Source organism: Pipra filicauda, unplaced genomic scaffold (genome assembly GCF_003945595.2).
Source record: "Pipra filicauda isolate LSUMZ 115617 unplaced genomic scaffold, ASM394559v2 scaffold120_size2142806_pilon, whole genome shotgun sequence".
NCBI classification, from domain to species: Eukaryota; Metazoa; Chordata; class Aves; order Passeriformes; family Pipridae; genus Pipra; species Pipra filicauda.
Window position 1 is genome coordinate 704,937 of NW_024103663.1, and position 15,239 is coordinate 720,175.

The window sequence follows — 15,239 nt, forward strand, 5'->3', positions numbered from 1 at the left end:
GGTAAAGGTCCCCAAGACCTTTTATTCTTTTTATGTTTATGGGCAAGATTCACCCAGAGACCTCAAGCAATTGGCTCCAAAAAATCCCCTCTGCCCAAAGTGTCTGTGCCACGTGTGGCAGGTGCTCACACCCTGCCAGCCCCAGCCTGTCCCCTGCCCTGACACACCCCGGCCCAGGGACTGCAGTTGTGTTCTGCAGCTCCACTGCACTGCACCCTTTGCATCAGGACTGCAGAGAACAGGGAAAGGGGGTTGTGCTCAAAAAGTAACTGGTGCTTTGCAAATTAAACAAACCCGGAGCTGCCTGGAGGTCTGACCCCTTCCCAGGACCGTTCAAGTCAATCACTAATTTGATTTATCAGCAAGTTCAGCCCTTACCCAGGATCAGGCTGAGAGAGCAGGTGAGTCTTGTGTCTAGTAAGTCATATATGTGTACACATACACGTGTGTGTGTGCACGTGGGTGTAAAAGCCAGCACCATGTCCAAACCATGATGTTACAAAGTCTTTTTACTCGTATTGTTAATCAAGATTGTAACAATCTACTCTCAAATGCAGGGGGGGGATCAGGCAGAAATAACAACAGCCACCGCTGTGGTTTCAAATGTCACATTTAATGTTTTCACCACTGTACTCCAAATCTACATTTTACAAAGTGACCAGCAAGTGTGCCACATTAACTGACCAACCTCTGAGATTTTACCTTTCATACCAGTGTCTTCTGGGGCTCGTTAATTAAACACGTTTCTCATTCAAGTGAATTGAAATGCTTCTGTTGGTTTTATTCTCAGGAGCCTCATAAAAAACAAAGATATTGCACCATCTTTGTTCAGTTATTCAATGTTTGTCTCTTTCACAGCAAATAATTACTTCATTGAAGTTAAAACTTCCAAACATAACTTACTAATAGTCTCCAATTCCAGCTCAGATCACTCTTGTTGAAAATACTCTGCTAAATACAGATAACTTACAATAACTTTAACAGTTAATTGTCCATAACAAACACCACGGTTTCTCTCCAGACCAAGGCTCAAATTTTAAGACCACCCTTTAGTATTCCTTTGTACAGGTGAAAAACAGTCTTCAATTTTCTAGTCTTGTTTTAAATACAAAAGTTGGAAGGGACATTCAAGTTTCAAGTCTCCACACTGAACTTAAAAAAAAAAAAATCATGTGGAGGTAAACAAACCAAGTTGTATACTCCAGGAGGTAGAGGCCTTCAATTTGTGTTCATATATACATATGCACAGAATTCAGTGTTCCAACAGAAAAAGAATTAGCCAAAAAGTAATAAAAGTTATTTACTACTGTGACATTTCAAGACTTCCACAGCTTTGCCTAAAGACACAAACACAATTAACAGAATTCCCTATGTGCTTTTTTTTGTCCTTTTCTTTTTTTTTTCTCTCAACTGTCCAGTGCAGGAAAAAGTTCTCACAAAATTTCACAGACCTAAAATGTGCAAGCTAGTTTCTCTCTATACAGCAATGATGTCAGGGATCTCTGAAATTAGCTCATAAATGGAATTATTTACACACATAGAAGATGCATGCTGGGGGGTTTTATGTAAGAAAGAGCAGAAAAACTTCTAATAAAAATAGATTAAATATATATATATATTTATACTGGGTAAGGAAACAGAAGTTTCATCTCTCCTAGTCACAAACTCATTCTCTCTACTCACAACATTTGATTTTAGAACAGCACACATCACCATCACAGCTCTAGTGAGAAGCTATTTATAGGGTTTGGGCATCAGGGGACGTGGCCACTTCCCGTGGTCACAACCCCCCAAAGGGACTTCATGATTGGTCGCAGTCAAGTTTTCTGTATTCCTTAGTTTTAGAAAACCCAAAATCTCCAGGAATGGCTCAATATCAAAATGTATGTCTATCTGTTTGTACAATCTCACTTCAATTAAAAAAAAAAAGAAAAAGGAAAAAGAAAAAAAGAAAAAACCTCCCCGAATTTGGTTCAATTCTGTTTGTTCTGAGCTGAGCCATCACAGCTGCACTAGAATTCATAAAACACGTGCAACTCTGGGTAAAATATTTTCTTCTAAAAGCACAACCACTTTACAAGATTAAAAGTCTAGTACATTTCTAAATATTATTCATATTGTACAAGTAGTGGTTGTTATTTTAAAACTTCATTAGTAAAATTACAGTACAAGCATGATTAACCTCCAGAATTGCAAATCCCAGGCTCCAGTGGAAAGCTACATTACATCTTCAGTAGTACGTGAGCCCCACGTCACTCCCACACCAGCGGAGACGGCGGCATCTCGGAGGGCTGGGCGACCGTGGAGCTGCAGGGCAGGACACAGACACTTCATTGGCAGGAGCTCCCAGCCAGAGCCTCAGGGCTGGGCTGGAGGCCAACCAGGAGAACAGCCCCCCCCAGAGCAACAGTGACCAACACCGACAGCAAACCCTGCACCCCCCTCTATCTGCCTTTTAGCATTCCTTCTAACGCTAATTCTGCAGTCAGGACCCAACTCGCTGACCTTCCTATTCTCATTTTCAGTCTGACTTCTCTTCTTTTACACAATAATAGTATTTGAAACTTTTGCACATTTTATTTAAATTCTAGAAGAGTTCATATAAATAGTGTACCCGGGTTTTATCTACGGGTCTTTCCCACTCTCAGGGAAAACTGAAAATGTAAAACATTCTCAATGTGCAAATTCTGTACTACTAATAAATGGGAATTAATATCAGATGTGATTACATACAGTTACCTAATAAAGCTCTTAAAAGCAGCAGACTGAGGGTTGATGCAGAGAGGCACTCTGTTTCCTTTCTGCTGTTCCAAAATGAACTGATGAATTATTTCTGTACACAGGAGAAAAATACAAAACACCACAGCATTAACATTTCTGGCTTCAGTAAAATGCAATGAAGATGGGGGGGAATAAAGGTTTCCTTACTGAGAGTGCATTTTAGTGAGGATAAAAGGGCTCCAGCTTCCCTAAATCTCAGCTTCAGCTCCTGGAAGCTGCTGCCTCTTTCTGCAGCACAGCTGTGGAGGTCACAGCTCGTACCCCAAAAAGGCCACACCACCGATTCCCCTTCCCCCAGTGCCACCACTCAGTAAAAGGACGAGGAACAGGGCACTGGGGACAGTGCTGGTAAGGTCTGAAACCCACAGACCTCTGCATGTCAGCCTGTGCTTGTGCCACTGTTATGTCAGAACATTGACAATTCTGTTCTTTTAGTGAAAAGAAATTGTTTCCAGTGTCTACTATGGAAAAACACTTGAAAGAAACCAGCCCTGGGGTTAGTGCACACTGGGGTGAGTTGTGGGAGGGGGGCTTGGACTCGGAAATTGGATTTCTGGGGATCTCAAACCACCACACAGATCCAGAGCACACATCCCAGCTCCATCCCAGTTCCACCCTGCTGAGGGGGGGAGCAGCAGGACAACGGCACATCCAACCCTAACCCCTACTCACCTTTAACCTGCCGAACAGAACTGAGGTTCTTTTCAAAAGTGTCATCAAATTTGGGATTAGTGATGGGTTCAAAATCACTCGTATAAACTCTTCCAGTGGATGTGGAAAAACAACATTTACACATACAGGTGTGGTACCGCAACCGCCCCTCGTCGAGATAGGGGTGAGCTAAGGCATCCTTAGCAGATATCCTTTTGGACTGCAGAGGAACACGGGACAGCAAAGGGAAAGGAACAGTGAGGACACTTCCAGGGGTAGTGAAACTACTCATCCATTAATTGCCAGTGGTTTCTTAACCCCTAATCCTGTGAAGGACCCAGTTCATGTCTGGGAGCTGCAGGAGCTGCCACTAGAGGGGAGCTGTGGCTCAGGAACCAGCCCGGCTGGGATGGCACCGACCCTCCTGTGCCACAGCCACCATGGAACGGCTGCTAACGGGAGGGGTGGAAACACCTTTTCCAAGAGCTACTTTCTCCAGATAACCTCACGATTATGACCCCTACACTAAATCAAAACAAGCCGGGAATAACAGCATTCTAAGTGTTGAGGGAGTCAGAAAGGAAAACTTTAAGGGTTTTTATACGGAAGTTATAATTTAATATTTCCATGGTTCTGTTCAGCAAAGCAATCTTAAGGTTTAAAAAAAATAAACCCCAAAGCCAGTGCCTTCTGAGTGCTCCATCAGCCCCTGGCCTCCTCCTTTGCACTGCAGTCACTGCCTGGTTTTTATTTGCAATACTGGGGGGAGGTCTGTGAGAATGAAATAATTAAAATTATCAATTCTGGTATCAGATTTTCTAATGACAATTCTCTATAGTGTCCCTAGAGATGAAATCCAAAATTCACAGAACCACATTTTTATTATAAAAACAGTGGAAAAATGATCCTGTTCTGTGACTGGGGATGCAGGAGGAATTTTCTGTGTGTTGCAAGACCGGGAACACCCCCGTGTCCCTAATTAGAACTGCATCAAAGTAGCTGATGTTCTGCTACCTACACCCAGCTCGGAAAAGAGCATGAGTCACACCCCCTCCCCCGTCAGCAGCTTCCTTCACAAGACCACTCGGCTTTAAACGTGGAACCCCCATTCCAGGGGGAATTCATTGGCCCATTATGACATTTTTACGTCTTTTACAGACCAAAAGTACTGCAATGCCATGTAGAAGGAAACCAGCTAAAGCAGTCCTTGACTTAAGACACTCATTTAGGTACCAGACAACAAAAACTGTTCAAACCAAAAGTACTTGAGATAATTTTCAGTCATACTTACTGGATCAAAGACCAACATCCTGCAAAGGAGATGAACTGCTTCATGTGTAGCTTGACTGGAGAGTGTATATAGGACAGGAAGGGATGGCTGTAGGGGGAATGGGAGGAAGAGAAGCACAGTGTGTCCTGTCAGATCCATCAGCAGGAAAACCCTGTTCCAGCACACACTATTCCGTAGTCATCAAGAACAAACTCCTTGTTAAAGAGGACACAGGGTACCCAACCCTTCCCAGCCCGACAATAACCACCATTACAGAACTCAGCAACTGCAATAAAGATCTAATGGATCAGTTTTTCCCTTAGTTCAGATGTAATCCCTGGACAAACTTGTATTTTATTTATTTTTCTACACAGACACCACTCATCACTCCCAGCTGTAGCTGCTCAGGGGTTTGATTAACCCTTCATTTCCAGTTCATTCCTCTGATCTCAATCACTCCCAAATTATAAATTACTTTGCTTTTCCTTGCCCAGGCAATCCACAGCTGACTGACAGTGACAGAAGGACTGTACTGGATGTCACAGTTGCTGTAAATTTCCCAGTATAAATAAGAATTACACCTCCACAGTGACATCAGCCCAAGTTAACCCTGAACTACCACACGCAGCCCTGAGCACTTCTCAGACTTGGTTTCTCAGGGCAGCCTATGGAATATGAAGCTGTAATATTCGGTAACTTCATCTCATTTTTCTAATTCCTAAGTACCATCTACACACAAAAGCACTGTGGGCCAAGCACTGTGATTACACAGGTTTCATCCATATGCCGGAGCAGAAAAACAGTATTACATTCCTTACTTATGGAAGCTGTTGCATCCAACAGAAATGAAGGACTCCCTTTTTTTTGGCTACATTTATGGCCCTTGACAGCAGCTTGTCCTGCCACCTCAGAAGCACCTGGTTAGAGAGAGCTCTTGGGGACAGCACTCCCTCAGCCAGAGCTGGGAGCAGTCCTGCGGGAGCACTGCCCGGGCATTGGGAACTGGGAAAATGGAATTGCACTGGGATTTGATTGCCATGGAATCAGTGGTCAGCCTGTCAGCAAGGAAGGAGCATCCTTCTCCTGGCCTCTCCCACAGCAGAGGGCAGGAGCACGACAGAGGGGCAGAGATTCCAAAGGCTTTCCTTGGGAAGGGGGCGAGCGGAGCCGGTGGGGACAGCCCGTCACCCTGGGGCTGTGGGGCTGCTGCACCAACTCACTGGAGCTGAGCCTGAAGGGAAACTTCCAAACACCAGGTGACAAAGAGGCCTCTGGAGCATGGCAGTGCCCACTCTGCCAGCACACAGTGCTGGGGGGTTAATCAGAACCTTCCTGCATTAATCTATTTTCACACAGAGCAGCAAAATGCTTCACCCTCCCCTCCCACTGCACTCACCTACGGCAAGTAAAAATAGTTGGTGTGACAAAGTAATCGCCTGTATCTAACTTGGTTTCTCTCCCTATTAGTCCAATTAAGAAACTGGTAACTTTAACTGTTTATAACCACAGAAAGGTCCATTTCAGAATACAAAAAGCCAGGAATTTGCATTCCAACATGAAGTTTGCTTCAAGCTGAAACCAGAGAAATACCATTAATCACCTGGATGCTCTGTATCCCCTAGTTCCAAGTTGCAATGAGCACACCAGCTCCAGAGACTGTTCAGCTCCTGTGGCAATCCATGGAAAATGAACCTTGTTTTCCCCAACTGACACAGAACTAACTCTTAGAGTGAATTTCCTACAACTTCGTGCCTAAAGGACATTATGTCTGTACTGGAAGCTTTTTATACCATTTCACCTCACTTGCTTTTTAGTATTCCCATCATTCTGTGGATCATGAGACACTGGGTTTCAGAGGTACAACTCTTCTAGCATATGGTAGCAGAAAAACATACTTGATTTGTTTTAAAATTGGTAGAGAAAGTCTGTAGGAAATCCTCCTATCATTAATGCTCAAAGAAAAAAATCCTGTCATGAAATGGAATAGAGACAACTTGATGTAATGAATGCAAACTGCCAAGGAGGCAGAACTCCCACATGTCAATAATAAAGGAGAATATATATGCAATGCTCATTTCTATGGTAACTACTATTGTGGTGAACAGACATGTGAGAAATTACTTCAACATGCAGAAAATAAAGATGCAAACTTAACTACTGGAAAGATCTGATGTACAGGTCAATGATTTTGTAATTTTTACTAACAATCATAAAAATGACCATATTGGATGGCTACACAGCTCTATTCCTGCACCAGGGATGCCTGCACAAGCATTTCTTTGTTATAGTAACAGCATTTGCACTTTTTATTGCCCAGTCAGAACAATGACACCATCCTGCCTTTTTTTCCCCGGTTTGCTTATTGTCTTTTTTTAAATTAACTTTTACTTCAGTTGTGTTGTATGCTCTATCTCAGCTTTCAGTCTCTTGCTGACCCTTCCTGAGCAGCTCAGGTCAGCACACAGGTGGGCAGGGACCCTCTGGGGTTGGGGTTCTGCCCTCAGCTCTGGGACACGGACAAGTTCCAGCTCTAACACTCCTGATCCTGGCAGTGCAGGACCCCTCAGGGCTTTCTGGTTATACTGTCAATTTTCATTTATTTTCATTTACATCTCTTGACAATACTATCACTTAAATTTAACATCTTCATTCAAAATAGCTATCAAAACACTGTCACTTCAGAAAGGGAGACTTTCACCTGTGTCATCGAGTCAAACAATACACTGAAGGCAGAACCCAGAAATGCACTTCACTAGTGCAAACCCACCCTGTCTTCACAGCAGTTGGACTAATTACACCACTAACCCCCGTCACTGCAGCACCACAACCACTGCTGGTAGTTTAACCCTGGTTAACAGGCAGAGACAGCTCTGGGACTGGATGTCCAAACAAAGCATTTACAACAAACGGGCCCTGAGAATTTAACCAAGCTCTGAAACGCTGCGATGCTGCAGCAGGAGCCCTGCCCACAGGGAATGTGACTCGTGGGGCTGATGAAGGGTCCCCTGGCCCAGTGCCCAGCCCCTCCAGGTACCTGTTTATGAGGACCCCTGAGTATGTGTGCCTTGGCGCCTTCGCACGCCGTCCTCATGGCCTCCAGCGACGGCGTGCCCAGCAGGTCTGTGATCAGGTCCAGCTGCAGGGCAGAGCACACGGGTGTCAGTGCATGGCCCTACCACTGCACACTGCTCAGGTAACACAGGACACACGTGTCAGTGCATGGCCCTGCCATGGCACACTGCTCAGGTAACACAGGACACACATGTCAGTGCATGGCCCTACCACTGCACACTGCCCAGGTAACACAGGACACACATGTCAGTGCATGGCCCTGCCATGGCACAGCTTGAGGCCGTTCCCTCTCCTCCTGTCCCTTGTTCCCTGGGAGCAGAGCCCGACCCCCCCTCCTGTCAGGGAGTTGCAGAGCCAGAAGGTTCCCCCTGAGCCTCCTTTTCTCCAGGCTGAGCCCCCCCAGTTCCCTCTCACCAGACTTGTGCTCCAGCCCCTTCCCCAGCCCCACTGCCCTTCTCTGCATTCGCTCCAGCCCCTCAGTGCCTTCCTTGAAGCGCATCAGCCCAGCTGACTCCAGGAAATGACAGTGGAAAAACGCTGAAAGGGGAACACAAGGATACCTGCTGGATGGGACTCTGTGCCTGGAACAATATCCTTCGGCCAAGCAACTCTGCAAAGATGCAGCCAACAGACCAGATGTCGATGGCATTGCTGTAGTGGCGGCTGCCCATCAGGATCTCCGGAGCGCGGTAATACTGAGTGACAACTTCCTGAGTCATGTGCCGGGATTCGTCTAATTCTTCCACCCTGGCCAATCCAAAATCACAAATCTAAATTGAGAAGGTAAATAAAAAAATTAAAATAACCAAAACACTTTCTGCAGTTCAAATAGGCAACCTTCTGGGGACGAGGCAGGGAATCCCAAACAGCACTCAAACCCAGCAGATAACCTGCTGTCACTGCACGAGCCAGGGGAAAGGGGGACAGCAGGACATGATCTCACTTTATTCCACAGCCATTTAACCTGCCTACAGTTTGATGTGAAATCACAGTTCATTTTAGGTTGGCATACAGTATTTATAAATACTATTTATAATAGTGTTTTTGCACTACAAAAATCCAACCTCTGGGTACAGAGCATTTCAACCCAAACAAACTTCATTTGTTCATGATATGCCTCTAAATGTTAAAGATTCAGCCTTCTACTCGCTCTGGCTTGGAGAATTGTAAAAAATTCCTTGAACCAGAGTGGTTAAGAAAAGAGACCAAAATTCCCCAATTAGAATGCTGAGCAAATCCCTGTAAACAACACTGAATGTTTACGTTTGGCACAGCTGTACAACACACCGGAGTCCTCCAAAATTCCTTATGCCTGAGAAGTTAATGGAAGTGTCTCGGGCTTTCAGTGTCATCTTCCTCTGAGGAGAACACGGACACAAACACCCCCAGAGCCCCTGCCCCTCCCAGCCACCAGCACAGGAGATCCCACCCAAGCCTCTCCTGCTTTCAGAGATTTACGGAGAAAGGCAGAAAGGAAGATGATTGCTTATAATTTTTTAAGAATCTGTGGGATTTTTTCCTTTTAAATTGACTTTCAGGGTAAGTGTTCACATGGAATGTTTTTGTTTAAAAAATTAACAACTGCTCCATAACAACCAGCACATACACAGGGACATCTTCAATAAACGTAAGTAGCACCTTAAGGACACAGTTGCTGTTCACAAGTAGGTTCCCTGGTTTAATGTCTCGATGTAAAATGCCAGCAGAATGTAGATATTTCAGACCTGAAATATTAAAGCAAATTAACATAAATAATTATTTTCCTTTTAAAAGAAGTTTAAGGCTGCCAACAGTTTCCTGGCAACTCCTCATCAGCAAAGACTTTGCCTGTGGCTCAGTTTTTATATGACTCTAACTTCTAGTCTCTAGTGCACACTCAGTCACTCAATGAGAGGGTAAAATTTTGGAGTATATAAACTAGATAGAGCAAGGAATTTATGTATCCTTTTTTTAAAAAAAAAACCTCAAACCCAAACCACCTCCTCCCCCCCCAAAAAAAACCCACAAAAACCAAATCAAAAGCAAAACATCATCTCCCTGGTGGTGGCATGAATACTCTGCTAATCCTCACACTGGAATTTTGGCACACACCTCTTACTGCTCTGGTTTTCAGAAACAATTTTGACCTTAGGTGGGTACAGTCACACATATTTACTGATTTGGCTCAGTCCAAGTGTCCTTTCTGTGCCTTGATTCTAAAAGCCTTGATTCTTTCCCCCTGACTATGCTGGAAAGCAGCAGGGCTGCCATGCTCTTGTAGCTACAGTAATGCATGCTTGCTATTTATTCAAATATGAAATTAAAAGAAGTTTCCACGGGAAACTCACTCAAGACGAGGATGCCTTGAGAATAAACATTAAGAAACAGAAAAGATACTACTACTATGGACTTTTCTTTACATTTACAAGAAGAAAAGTTACCTCTTAAAATCTGGTAAAGAAAAACTTTGACATGATCCGAGCTGAGTGGCTGAGGAGAGACGATAATCTTATGGAGGTCGCTCTGCATCAACTCAGTGACAACATATCTTCAGCCATTGGTCAAGGAAAGCAGAACGTCTGGCACAGAAGCTCCTCAAACATTTACTAACTCCTACTTATTTGAGCTCTTACAGGTCAGAACTATTGAGCTAAAGGGAATAAAAGCTGCTTCAGAGGTCAAGCCTCCAAACTCTTACAAGAACAAAAATAAAAAAGGAGTTGTGGAAGAAAACAGATTAGTCAGTCACAGTGTTTGTATTAAGGTGGTTGTACAAAGTTATTCCAAAGCCAAACTACAGCTCAGAAAACAGAACAAAAGAAGTTTATATAATTAATGGCATCTGGAAACCTTTAAATTTTTCCTTAAGGTTGGTAAGCCACAAATTCCACACAACTGCAGGACCATCCTCACAGTGGACACAGTTCCAGCAGCCCAAGGAGCAGGTGCCAGTCCTCATCCCAAGCACCTTCAGGAGGGTCCCAGGCAGGAATGTGGAGTTTTGAAAATCCACTCCCTTCCCTACATGTACCCAGTGCCCACCCTGTCACTGCCCAAGCATTGTACACACCTGCCCACAAATCCCAACCAGAACTGCTGGGAGTTGTAACAGAAATCATCACAATAAATACTGGGGCACTACATGCATTAATTAAAATAATTCCTGCTTTAAAAGCTTAGTTCAGCAGTCATATTTCAAACAAGAGTCTATGATATTATTACATTTGTGGCTGAAGGAGGTAAAGTGTTAAACTCTACAGCAAGGTATCAAATTTTCTTTCATTTCTACCTAGTCAATGTTCCACTTCCATCTGTTGCTCTGCCAACCCTCTCCAGCCAAATCCCCATTGGCCAAACAGTTCAGCTGCAATCAGCACAGCACACAAAAATTCATTTTATAAATTAAATATTGCCAACTTTTTGAGGGAGAAAAAATTAAAATTGCGTTCATAAAGAATTCATAAAGAAAAAAACCATCCCTGCAGCGCCATAATTTGTAATCCTCTAATTTTTCTTTTCCTGTAGCAAAGACCCTCTTAAATATTTATACCAGGCTTTTAAAATTCGGGGTTTACCTTACAGCTGCAACAAATCCTTACATTCAATTTAATGCAAAATATTTTAAAAAACCCAAAAGCATTACTCTGCACTTTATTACGATCAGATTTTTGTTTTGCCATGCCACAAATCCTCCTAAATCTCAATCCCGAGCATAATGTCTCCCAGATGTCTCAACTAGTTGCCATGCCAACTAAAGCAGCTTAAATTAAATGAGGGCCTGAAATGGCACCTGCACCACTCCAGGTCTGGGGCGCATTAAATAAAGCCCTTGACAGGGCTCCGAGGTGCCATTAACCCAGAGCAGCGACCTGATTATTGTCTGGGGATAATTTGATGAGGGCTCTGAGGAGCCGCCTGAGCAGCGCCCGGGATGTTCTGCTGGGACAGACGGGGCTGGGGCTTCACCCAGCCCCTGCTGCAGCACAAACCACCAGCCCTGGTGGGGCTTCACCCAGCCCCTGCTGCAGCACAAACCACCAGCCCTGGTGGGGCTTCACCCAGGCCCTGCTGCAGCACAAACCACCAGCCCCAGTGGGGCTCCAGCCCCTGCTCCCACAGGTACCTGTGCTCAGCCCACCCACCCAACACCAGCGCTGGGGTGGCCCCTGGAGCTGGGACACACGGGCGTCACTGCCAGGGAAAGATTGCTCCTGACAGCAGTAATTAGTTAAGTGGCTGCATAAAATTAGAACTACAAATGTACCGGTTTGCTTCAGAGTGATTATCAAAGCAAGTGCACGGCACAAAAGGACTTCACCTGCTCTGCTGGCTGGGACCTGCTGAGTTGGTAAATGTTATAAAGCCACAGAACCATTCTGGAAGGGATGAAGTGCCCTCGGTGATGGGATGCTCTCTGCATGGCTTAGACCCTTCTTTGTTCCACCTCTGCACACCTCAGAACTCAGTTCTCCAGCCTCACAAACTAACCCTGCTCAGCTGGTCTGTGCTGGAGCAGGGGAACCTCCCCAGGCTGAGCACACCCTGCTGGGCCCAGCAGTGCTGTCCCTGTCCCTGTCCCTGTCCCTGTCCCTGTCCCTGTCCCTGTCCCTGTCCCTGTCCCTGTCATTGCCTGGAGGAACCAAACCCTCCCTGTTCCTCTCTGCCCTCCTCCACCCTACAAATATGAGGGATTTACTCCCTAATCCATCAGAAAATAGTTCTTTCACCTCTTCACGAGATCAATGGGCAGGAATTGCTGCACATCTTTGCTTTTACTGGTATTAAAATCTTTCCCAGTCAGTCTAACAGACTGATAAAAGGGGTGTCTTTTCAGCTGCTTCTGATACTCACTTTATTGGGAAAAGTTTTCCAAAAGTTACTATAGAAATTTTGAATAACATCCATGGATCTGCAGTTGCTAAATTCAGTATTACAATCTGTGGAAGACTTTGTAATTGGAAAAAAGAGCTATAAATCACAGAATCATTTAGGGTGGGAAAGACCTTTAAGATCAGAGTCCAACCATAAACCTACTGCTGCCAAGCCAGATCAGTCAAGAACTAACAGTTATGTTCAGTGTAATGAAAGAATTTTTAGATGCTCAAGAAAAATCCAACAGTCACTATGCACCTTTTTACCTGATGTGTTTAAAGCTGGGTGAGCCCACCTGGGAAACAGGTGGATGACAGAACCAAAATACTGGCCAGGCTTGGATACCAGGGATTGCACTCCTGCTCCACCAAGGCAAACTGATGATTGCAGGGACAAGCCCTGAACTTCAGCTTAATGACAAACTTAAAAATGAAAATGAAAAACCCTAAAATTCACTAACAGTCACTTTTTCATGTATTTTCTCAAGACAGACACACAGAATAATATATGGTCCCTTATGTATTCATTTTTGCCCTAGGTGATATTGGCAAAAATATCAATACCCTGTAACATTCTAAATGCTCACAAATATCTTCAATCTAAAATCTCATTAAATATTTAAATTATATCTCAAACTAAGAGTTTGTAAAGAATTTTCACTCTAAAACAAAAATTTCACTAGATTAAACTTCCTTTATTCATCACCAGTTTCCTAAGAAATCTTTTACTTTATCATTAAAGTTTTAAGTTGGTTTTATAATTAGTTCTCTTGAAAAAACACACTTTGCAATTCCTGCTGGTACCTGTGAGACGCTGAATAATTTAAAGGAACTCTACCAGCTCATTTGCAACACATCATTCATATCATTTTAGTCATTCTTTTATTATATTTTTTGCCCCAGAAAGGACACTACAACTCCTTAGAAAGAACAAAGGAAATCCCGTAGTACCAACTCCAGCTCTTTACACTTTTATCACTGTTCAATATATCGTGCTGTAGAAATGGAATGTCCCCATGACACCTTCAGGAACTCTTCTGGTGGATCAACAAAGGAAGTTTTTACAGCTACACCCTCAAACATGGAACATTGTTACCTGATCTCCTTCAAACCACTCTGAAGTAAGTTCTCCTTATAGTACAGTAAGCAGGCAATTAAAATTGTGCTGTAAATCAAAACACCTATTGATTCATTCTTTTAAGGAATTCAGGGGTCATTAGTACACTTAGTGCAACTATTTCAGAAGAAAGGAGAAAGAAGACTGCACAAAGCAAATAGTCTTCTATTACCAACATCAGAGTTGAGAAATCAAACCTAACATAAAAAAAGGACAGCCTCATAAAATACTAGTCAGAATGACTTAAAATCAGTTAGCCATGAAGGAAACTAACATTTTGCTTTTATATTCGAAACCTGGCAGTAGCTAAGCTCACAAAAATAAGCTTATCCCAGTTAAATATTCTTGATTGTACAATTACACGGAAGGAGTAATCCTTAACCTAGATCTGATTTATAACTCATATGACTTGTTCTAAATGAGGGCATTGAACTAGTGCACATAACCAAACTCCAGTTTTTGAACACTACTTATGTGCTCTTCACGTGAAAGAAATATCAAAGAAAAATTTAAAAGCTTTATCTAAATTCATATGGAAAAGCCCCTGTACAGCACAGCAATACTTTCAACCAATTGATGTGTTTCTCCACCAGTAAATCATGCTGTGCTTTGGTTAAAATCATCAGGTTGATTATACCTACTTTCTTCACCAATCAATTCAAGGTATTATATAAATAGATCAAACCATATTTCACAAAGTTCAGGTTATCTAAAAATAATGACAATTTCCCACCCATTAATTTTAAAGTAGGTCATACAAAAAAGGAGGTAAGACCCACAAGTAATTAAAACCAACATGCCCAAGTCTAACCACAGGAGTAGGAGAGAACTTCTCTTCCCACCAGAGTCAGAGCCCACCCAGCTCAAGCACTTGCTTTTCAGTATTTTAGAAAGCAGAAATTCCCAACCCCACAAACAGAAAACAACCCAAAGTTTGAAAAAGGAAAAAAACCAAACCAAAACGTGACATTCCCGTGTCAAGCTTTTTACCCAAATTCAGTGTTGGAATAGAGTTCCCCACAGGCAGCAGGTCCATGTGCACAGGGACACGTCACACAGCACAAACAGCTCTGGGAGAGCTTTCCTTGGCAGGGCAGGGGCTGACCCAGGAGAGACACAGCCCTGCTGGTCCCTGAAACCTCTCTGAAAAGTCCTGGTTCCAAAGCCTGGGGAGGTGGGGCTCTCTGAAAACACCACAGAGTATTTTAAGGTACTAATAACTGAGAGGAGGTTAATTACTGGATATCGTTCTCAAAAAACATTTGGGGGGAATCCCCATTGGGAGCAGCAGGAGCTGCTGTAAATCCCACAGTCCCTGCACGGACTGGCTCCTCCAGAGTCAAAGCTTTGGGTTCAGCCCTGCACCATTTCACCTCCAAAATCAACTAACTCAGAGTTCTGCATCATACAGGTTCACCTCTTCACACAAGCCTGTTCAGATACAGGCTCAGGGGTGTTGTAGTTCCACTCCACAGGTTCCACCAACCCCTGGCAGTTT

General features: G+C 43.7%; 1 protein-coding gene across 3 annotated transcripts in view; it reads right to left on the minus strand.

Annotated features, from left to right (window-relative positions):
- Positions 1 to 592: 592 nt before the first annotated feature.
- NLK (nemo like kinase) overlaps positions 593 to 15,239 on the minus strand; it is a 40,013-nt gene continuing 25,366 nt past the window's right edge. For 2 of the 3 annotated variants that reach the window (XM_039387148.1, XM_027751670.2), the window contains 8 exons: positions 10,195 to 10,301; positions 9,413 to 9,498; positions 8,335 to 8,544; positions 7,737 to 7,838; positions 4,724 to 4,810; positions 3,454 to 3,652; positions 2,740 to 2,833; positions 593 to 2,307 (listed from right to left, as the gene is read on the minus strand). In XM_039387148.1, coding sequence (XP_039243082.1) covers positions 2,253 to 2,307; positions 2,740 to 2,833; positions 3,454 to 3,652; positions 4,724 to 4,810; positions 7,737 to 7,838; positions 8,335 to 8,544; positions 9,413 to 9,498; positions 10,195 to 10,301 — 940 coding nt within the window. In that variant the 3' untranslated portion in view covers positions 593 to 2,252. Of the gene's footprint in view, positions 2,308 to 2,739; positions 2,834 to 3,453; positions 3,653 to 4,723; positions 4,811 to 7,736; positions 7,839 to 8,334; positions 8,545 to 9,380; positions 9,499 to 10,194; positions 10,302 to 15,239 lie in introns of all 3 variants that reach the window. The other variant, XM_027751669.2, reaches the window with a different exon arrangement.